The following is a 9156-nucleotide window of genomic DNA, read 5'->3' on the forward strand; positions in this document are numbered from 1 at the left end:
ACGCGTTATATCACGTGCTTATCGCTCCCGCTTAGCACGCGGAGGAACCCATCACCGTGGCGACGCTCATTTCCCCAAGGAGCTCCCGCGCCCGGCCCGCCGCAGCCCGGGGACACCCGCGCCCCAGGCAACGAGCCCGGGGGCCGGCAGGGACCGATCCTCAATTCCGCTCCCCTTCCGCCCTCGCAGCGGCGGGATGACAACACCGCGCGCCCACGTGATGCGAGCGCCTGCCACTCCCTGGCCGTTGCCCAGCAACACCACCAGGTGGGCTTTGTTCTGAGTACGGATGGCCCGGGCATTCCCGCACCCCGCCCCCCCGCCATGTTCTTTACTTCCTCTACCTTTAAAAGTAATAACAATCAAAACCGCGGCACTGAAGCACCCCTGAGACACGCGACCGCAAAAGGGGTGCACAACACCTCCGCCCGCGGCCTCCCGCGCCCTCCCCAACCCAGGATGCCCTCCCCTTCCCAGTGCGCCGTGCGCCGCTACGTCACTGCCTCGCGCCCCGCCGCTGCGGGCGCGACGCTTCCGGCCGCGAGGACGTGTGGGCGGGGGCGGGTGGCGTCAGGGGGCGCGCGCCGGAAGCTGGCGGGAGCCGGGCGGAAGTGGCTGGGCGGAGCGCGGGGCGATGGGGGGCGGCGGCGGCGGCCGGCGATGAGCGGCGGGAGCGCGTGAGCGGCCGGCGGGCGAGGCTGGGGGCCCGGGAGAGCGAGCCGCAGGGCGGAGGGCGGGCGCGAGCGCGGCGGGCGGCGGCGGCGGCCGAGGCGCGGCGGCGGCGGCGGCCGAGAAGATGGCGGACGGCGACAGCGGCAGCGAACGCGGCGGCGGGCCCGGCGGCTTCCAGCCTGCGGCCCGCGGCGGCGAGCAGGAGACGCAGGAGCTGGCCTCAAAGCGGCTGGACATCCAGAACAAGCGCTTCTACTTGGACGTGAAGCAGAACGCCAAGGGCCGCTTCCTCAAGATCGCCGAGGTGGGCGCGGGAGGCTCCAAGAGCCGCCTCACGCTGTCTATGGCGGTGGCCGCCGAGTTCCGCGACTACCTGGGCGACTTCATCGAGCACTACGCGCAGCTGGGCCCCAGCAGCCCCGAGCAGGTGGCGGCGGCGGCGGCGGGCGCCGAGGAGGGCGGCGGACCGCGGCGCGCGCTCAAGAGCGAGTTCCTGGTGCGCGAGAACCGCAAGTACTACCTGGACCTCAAGGAGAACCAGCGCGGCCGCTTCCTGCGCATCCGCCAGACGGTCAACCGCGGCGGCGGCGGCCCCGGGCCTGGCGGCCTGCAGAGCGGCCAGACCATAGCGCTGCCCGCGCAGGGCCTCATCGAGTTCCGGGACGCGCTGGCCAAGCTCATCGACGACTACGGCGGCGACGACGACGAGCTGGCGGGCGGCGCGGGCGGCGGCGCGGGGGGTCCGGGCGGCGGCCTGTACGGCGAGCTCCCGGAGGGCACCTCCATCACGGTGGACTCCAAGCGCTTCTTCTTCGACGTGGGCTGCAACAAGTACGGCGTGTTCCTGCGTGTGAGCGAGGTGAAGCCGTCCTACCGCAACGCCATCACCGTCCCCTTCAAGGCTTGGGGCAAGTTCGGGGGCGCCTTTTGCCGGTATGCGGACGAGATGAAGGAGATCCAGGAGCGGCAGCGGGACAAGCTGTATGAGCGACGCGGCGGGGACGAGTCCGAGGGCGAGGAGGTGGACGAGGACTGACGCGAAGCGCACTTCCTCCCCGATGGGCCCCCCGCCCCACCACCGTCCCCTTGGCCGGAGAGCCCCTTTCCCGCTCATCCCCAGGGAGCCAGTGGAGGCGGAGCCAGGGGGGGCCCCATTGGGAGAACACACAATGAAAAATAATACAGTTAATTAAGAGAAATAACCACAAAAGAACAGTCGCGAACAATTAAAAGCAGCAAAGTTCCAAGGAGCTGACAGCAATCTGCAAAAAGAGGACGACCTGAGCAAAATCGTTTCGGCTTCTGTTGTTTCCAGCTGAGGTTTCTGAACTTACCAGGGTAGCCCTGGAGGGGTCAGAGCTTCACATGCCCAGGCTGTTGATGACAGCTGAATTGGTGTCACGCCTGGGTGTCCTGGCCTGACCATCTCTCCAGACCTCACTGTCATGGTGTCGATCCCTTCACATTCACTGAAATCAGCATATTGGATCTGGGTCTTCATGGAATTCTTGAGAAGGGAGAGGCCTTTATCTTTATCCGATTCTGAGAGTACAGGTTTCACGCAAAGGAATGTGGCTCCAAATAATCATGGACAGGGCAAAAGAGCAAATCAGGAAGCCACCAGGGAACGTAGAAACCCATTGGGTTCTGTCTAAAATGGCTTTGCGTGGAACCTGGACCAGTGGCTGTCTCTTTGCGGAATTGTTTTTCTGGATGCAGATGGAGTCAGACGTCAGTCCTTCAACTAGAATCTGTTACTAAAGGATTTTAAAAGTTGGCAGAATTTCTCCGAAGATCAGAGCAGTTTTACACTGGGGATTGCTGAGGCAGACGCAGGAAGAAATCTGGCATCAAGCACAAGGAGGACGGAGTGGATGGGCTGCCGCTCACTTTAGTCCACTCCAGGTCTGCAGACACCGAGGTCCTTACCCAGAGATGGTTTAGGGGTGAATGAGAGCCAGGTGCCCGTGGCTGCACCGTGCGAGGCCAGCGAATTATGGCTACTTCGGCTGTTTGGGCCACTGGTTGGCTGGATTTTAAACCGTAAAACTTGAAGATCCCTGCAAAAGGAACCGTGTGGCTACGAGCCTGAGCTTTAATGGAATGTACGTCCTCCCGGGAAAGTTGGGGATAACCAAAACTGAAGTCTTCATCTACCTTCAGTTGAATCTGTGGATTTGCTCAAACACTAAAGATCCTCAGGTCCAGAATTCCAGCATCATCTATTCTTTTAAAGTAGATTTGTAAGAACTTGATCCATTGTTTCAGTACCTCACAATCGAAGTTGGCAAATGATGGATGAGTGATTCGAGCCGTGTGCCCTTCGGAAGCTGAAATCCATCTGCATGGGGATGAAGAACGTGAAAACGCTATGTCCTGGAAGCATTTTTATACCATCTTGAAATTTCCACAAACTGGCCCTTGGCCAGTTGACCCAGCTGTTTTCCAAGAATAAAAGTTGGGGTTTTCAAGGATCGCCTCTTCTATATTTTAAATGGATTTTCAGTAAAAATGATTTTTACTAATCAAGTTAATCCCACCCCATCAAAAGGTATTTCTAGAAGTGTCACAGATCTAGGTGACTTTGAATTGAACGGGAGCTAACGTTCTTTCCAAAGTTTGTAGGTCTTCCTGTGCGACACCTTCTCAACCGGGAGGCAGGTAACCCCCACCTCCACGATCTTAGTATTTTTTTTTAACTGCATGCCTGCCCTTTATTTGAGCTGCCTTTTAATTTATTGCGTACCCTTTTTATTATCTTATTTTGGTATTATTCAATCTATACAATCTTTTTGTATTTATTGGGAAATAAGTGATCTACAGAAAGGTCGTTTTCACGCATTGTGGCCGAGAGGGAGAGCAAGAACTGTACATAAAATTAGGCTTTTTTAAAAATGAGACTGATTCAGAATACTGTCGATCTTAGATTTTTTTTTTTAAAGTGGAAGAGCCACAAACAATGGTGCCCTTTTCAGACTATTTCTCTACTCTTATCATCCACAGTAGACTTTTTAAACAGATTTTTTTTTAAAGCTTTTCCTTTTTTTAAAAAAAACTTTCTCCGTTGCAAAGAATGTTTCCTAAATTGTATGGGAGCAATAGTATTTTTGATGTTTTAATGACATCCGTATACTTGTACTGTATTTTGTACTATAAGGCAGCTGTTTTCAATAATGTCCTGCTGTATTTACCTATGTGTTTTGAGTGTTTATTTCTTTGCTGCGGAGAACAAATCCCTGCATAGTTTTGGTAAGGGCGCCGAGAAGCTGGCATGAGGTTTGCAGAAACTGTTTTGGTTTCAGACTTCAAGGCAGCGATGGAAAGTAAGGTTGCAGCTCTCAGTTCATTGCTGTGACTTTTTCCTTTTCAAACCATGTACGATTCCCATGCAGACCAACGCGTCTGCTCACTTCCGCGAGGGTTCCCGTCGCCCAGCTGCAGTGAGCCAGTTCAGTTCTGCAAGGGTGCAGCGCCTCTCCTTTCTAAGGGGCGGGTTGTCTTTTCTTTTCTTTTCGTTCGGCTGAATTGCAGTCCTAGCCTTGCCTTTCTATTCTGTAGAAACGACAGGGTCTTCGCGGTCCTTCACCAGTGGCTACTAAGCTATAATTAGCTGAATAGAAAGAATGTGGAAGTGGTCTGAGGCATATAGACTATATGCCAGGAGCACTACCATATACGGCATCAGCTTTGGTTACCAGAGAAATTTTCTTAGTCATTAGACCATGTAACAGTAATATATCATATGTAAATCTTTAGATATCAATTTGAGAATCCTCCAAAAACAGGAGCAAAGAATGCATAAGCTATGTGTTGGAAAAAGTAATTTATATTAAAATTTTGACCTGCCTATGTAAGATTAAGTGGTAAATGTCATAGTGGTGGGTTTTTAAGTCTTAGCCGATCTCAGAGGTTGGTTCCTCCTGCAGGGGTGGCTCGGGGCCTCCCTCCTCCCTGCAGGAAGGTTACGGGAGGGAGGGCGTTGATTAGCTGTGGCGTTTCACCGACCCTCATTCCGCTCACTGATCTGGGGCAGTAGAAAGCCTAGAAGCACGGAGGCCGTTCCTTTGATGTGCGGTGGGTCCGAAAAGGCTGTTTTGGAACTCGTTCATAAACCGTGCTCATTAAGGAAAATCTTGGTTGATTCTGGCCACCACATGGCCTTACAGATGGGGAGACACCCACTTTTTTTTATCTTGTGTTTCGTCGTCTCCTACGAACAGTGATTTTTAGGGCTCATTTTTTTTAACTTTGGCAAACATCCCAGCGAATCACATGTTCCAAATAGTCCTGTTTCTGAGAAGCAGGGAACTAAAATCCCCTTTCAGACAATTGCTAAATCGTTTCTCAAACTACTGCTGTTAGAAACGCGAGAAGTCAAATTTTAGGCACAGGATCAAAAGAGCAAAAGTCTATGATGAGATCCTACGACTCCCTTTTGATTTCTATCGTCCCTGCTGTCGTTCAAGCAGGACGGCCATCCTCGGCAGCACAGAAAGGGCCCCGTGCACACGCTCTGCCCAGGGTGCAATGTCCATCGGCACAGCACCCCAAATCCAAGTGGAAACCAAACGGAAAACCCAGACACCCTATGTTGCTGCGGGAGGCATGTAGATGGTATAAGGGACTGTGGCCGCGGCGCACACGCGGCCACCTGTCAAGTCACTTTCCATAACTTTACTGCAAAACGATGGAGAAGCTTCGGGTGCGGGCAGCCCGTCGCCTCCCGCCGCCTCTGTTCCCTCCATCGTTCTGTGGTAGTCGCAGGTCTTTTAAGAGATGCGAGCTTCAGTTTTCTCAAAACAAAACAATTATCCTGTCTTATCCGAAAATGCAGGGTTGTGGGCAAAAGAGGCTGGTTATAATAATGCCCTCATATTGAGTGGTGTGAAAACGGCTGCACACTGCAGGCACCGTGGTTGCCGAGGACGCTTTGTTACGCATGACCTTGACTGGCTCTACTGGAGGGTAGTGACCCACGCAAGGTGTGGCAAGGTAACCAATCGTTGGCGTCTGCCTTGCTCTGAGGTGGATGAGCTGGAGGAGAAGCTTGAGTGTGTAAGCCGTGCACATGAGTATTCTTCACTGTAAATTGTGTTTTCATTTTTAACCCAGTTGACGGTACTTTGTCCAATGCACAACTGATCTCTCAGTAGATATTCATTTGCAAATAGCGTGGCCTTGATCAGTGAGAGGGAAGGGGAGAAGTGACTCTGCGTGCGGGCAGGTGGTCCCTTTACCAGGGGGCCGCCTGCAACACGCTTAGTGGCGAATGCGCTTGCGGTTCGTCTCCTTTCTGACTGGGGAAAGTTCATGGTTTTGACCCTGGAGGTATGAATTCAATTGAGTTGTCTTCTATTTTTAGGAAGTATCAGAATTGCGCTGATAAGTAACAAAGTTGACTGCTTTGGTGTCCAATCTCAGGTTTTAGAATATATATAGTGGTGTGAAAACCCCACTGTTAACTCTTAAAACAATTTTAATTTAATACACCCTAAGAGTCCCACGCACGAGGCCTGCTCAGAGAGTAAGACCTCACCCGTTTCGCTCCTTTTCCACTTTGTACTTCACTTGAGAAAGTGTCGATGATTTACATTGTATATTTCCATTGGAACCCCGACATATTTCTCAAAGCTAAAGCACTTTTTGATAATGAGATACATGGGATCTTTGTGTGATGTGGGTCACGGTTTCTCAGGCTCCCTTAGATAATCTGCTTATGAATATTGTTCTGTGTAAGAAGAGTGAAAATCTTAGCTGATGTTAGAAAGTTTGTATTCTTGATCCAGAATGCGTTTTGCTAGTTTGCTAGCTTCCAATGCGCGGGAGAGTAGACAATGCTGCGTTCACGAGGTAATACGTTACTTTCCCTTAAGCCTTAAGGTAACTTTTTGTTTTTTTTCCTGTCAACAACAGCACTGAAGTTCTAGTAAGTGAATGAGATGATCAGTTTCCAGGGTTGCTTTTAGAGTACTGTAAATCAGCTAGTTATCTTCCTAAACAGTTACCATCCCCCTTCAGTAAACTGGATGGTGGGCGTGTGGGTGGGCTAGGGAGATCGTTTGTAGAAAAAAGAAAAGAAAAAAAGAACCATGTTTACCTTAAGAAAAATACAGACACAAAGTTAAAATCGTGCATGTCAGGGCCCTGTGTGAAATTCCAGACATGCGTCATGTCCCCGGTTGTTAATCCAGAAAAGCAAACTCCTTGATTTTCAAGTCTGTGCCCAGAAGTTTCCAGAACTCAAGCTCGGGAACGGGGAACGGTGGGCTCCCTTCCTGTATCTCAGTTCACTCAAGTCACTGTTCCCAGCTCTTGGGCTTAAAACGATTTCATTACTGTTATTTTGCTAACTGTGGTCCAGTTGTCAGTATGGAAATTGGACTTGGGGAAAACAAAAAAAACAATCCACTTGTACCGTGAAGACTTACTACTCTGGAGGTTTCCAGTTAACACTTGTTTCTCTGATCCAAGTAAGACTTTTATGAATGTATTCTGTATTTCCTGATGAAACAGGGAATGTGCCATCAGTGTGATCACCCTTGCTCAACCCCCATCTCTTAGGTTTCATTTGAAAATCTGCCTCCTCCTTCCTCAGATTAGACATTCCGACTGGGACTGGGAAAGCTGGGTTCAGACGGCAGCAGACACCATATTGGTAGTTTCACTGCTCGGTGGGGCTTCTGATAACAGGAGGGCAGAGCTTTATTTGAAGCAAAAAAAAAAATTTTTTTTCTCCCCCCCCCCCCGAGGTGATTCTGACAAATGGTTTTTTGAAACGGTCTGACTGTACTTGTGATTAGCATGAAGGTTTGAGTCTAGGAGCAGATGTCATTCCCTACATGTAACATGTCCGCTGATGTGGATGAGGGGGAGGGTTGGTTCTGTGTTTAGGGGTGATGAATTGTGGGGCCACCGTATCCCGAGAGAGTGGTAGATCTATCCGTGCTCCTTGTGCATAAGTATACTGTAGGCGACACGAGCCTGTCTTTTTTTTCCTGCCTTCAGTAACTTCAACAGCTAACTCAAGAAAAGTGAGTTAGACTAGACCTCTCCTATAGGCAGCTGTCCATCCCCAGCCTCACAGTGTGTTGTAACATCAGGCGAGGTCAAGAGAACTCTGTTTGGAAACAGAATGGCAAGTAGTGGACATAACAGCAGCAGGGAGGGTCCCAAGAGAATTGAAAAAGAGGACTGTATCATTAAGCACACTTGTGTTGTAGGGATTGGTTACAATTTCATTGTAAACAGCTCAGATGTGGGGCACGCACCCTTTCCTCCCAGCCCACCTGTCTTCACATCCCAAAACTCTCTGGATTTCTAGAAATTAATAGGTGCAGCAAAAGTCCAAAAACTGAAGTTAAGTCAGTACAGAGCTTACTTGTAGAGTCTGTATTTTACACGTTGTGGTCGCAGGTGAGTCTATTTGGTTGTTTTTCAGTGATTATCAATATTTGAATAATAACTAAGAATATCGGTGCATTTGAACAGTTAGTGGGGATTTACTCTTCCTTTTGCTCCTTCATGCAAGTGTTTTTCTAGGATCACTTCTATAAGTCCATTTGTCTTCTGATAGGTCTCCAGGTAACACACTGTCCGTTCTGTAGGCACCTTCACTGCCAGTCATGATCACCAGGGGCTTCCTTAGACCCGAGTCTCCACTCCAAAGTTGGGACTGATGTCCTACCGGTAGAGAATCTGCAGAAGTTGTTGAAATGAGTTAAAACCAAATCTTGACAGCAAGAGACGGAGCTTCCCTGATCTAGACGGACATCTAGGTATTTTATTGGGGGGATGGCTCCGGTCTCTGAGTAAATACCCACATGCTTGTGCGTTGTGCACCAAGTGTGTGTTCCTGTGTATGGATTTGTAGAACTGATTTCTGCTTCAAGAGAAGCCGCACCTTTAATTTTATAAGGTCCCCTCCACCTGTAACCCTATAAATATTTGTAAATAGAACACTAAAATCTGTAGCGTTAGGATCAATTTGGGAATATCTGCTGAGAGACCAAAAAGTTCATTTTTTTAAGTACCTTGGTTAAAGAGTAAAGATTATTCCTCTTATTTTTCAAAAGAAGAATGCACTTTAACAAACAGCTGCACGGGCGATTCTGACAAACCCGTGGAGCGCAGTGCGGTTCAGAAATCACACTTCCTGGAAACCGTTCAAAAGCAGAGAGTAGACGGGCTGCTGAGCTCACTGCCTGGAGACGGGCGACTCCGGTGCCAGTCGGTCTCCAGACAAGCAGGGCTGCTACAAAGGCGCAGCGAGAGCACAGCCAGAAGCTTCCGGCAGGCCTGTGACAGGCGGGTCCCGTATTTACCACTAACTAGCAAAACTGACAGAAAAGCAGAGAGGAAAAAAAAGTGTAAGAATCCTTACTGCTGGTGTGCACTCCTTACAATAGCGGATTTTGCAAATGGAGTTTTACAGTCTATATTTAAAAATTGTATGTTTGTAACAAATAAAGTATGCAGAAAAGTGAA

The 9156-nt window shown here is 50.0% G+C and overlaps 1 protein-coding gene across 1 annotated transcript; it reads left to right on the forward strand.

The window, feature by feature from the left end:
* The first annotated feature begins 625 nt into the window (after positions 1 to 625).
* Positions 626 to 9156, forward strand: PURB (purine rich element binding protein B). The gene has a single exon (XM_027046038.2). It carries the CDS (start codon positions 797 to 799, stop codon positions 1706 to 1708), a length of 912 nt encoding a protein of 303 aa, XP_026901839.1. The 5' UTR covers positions 626 to 796; the 3' UTR covers positions 1709 to 9156.

The sequence above is a fragment of the Acinonyx jubatus genome, chromosome A2 (assembly GCF_027475565.1).
Source record: "Acinonyx jubatus isolate Ajub_Pintada_27869175 chromosome A2, VMU_Ajub_asm_v1.0, whole genome shotgun sequence".
Classification (NCBI taxonomy): domain Eukaryota; kingdom Metazoa; phylum Chordata; class Mammalia; order Carnivora; family Felidae; genus Acinonyx; species Acinonyx jubatus.

Bases quoted from the DNA above. Each gene is read 5' to 3' on its own strand.
- PURB (XM_027046038.2), top strand. From the start codon at position 797: ATGGCGGACGGCGACAGCGGCAGCGAACGCGGCGGCGGGCCCGGCGGC.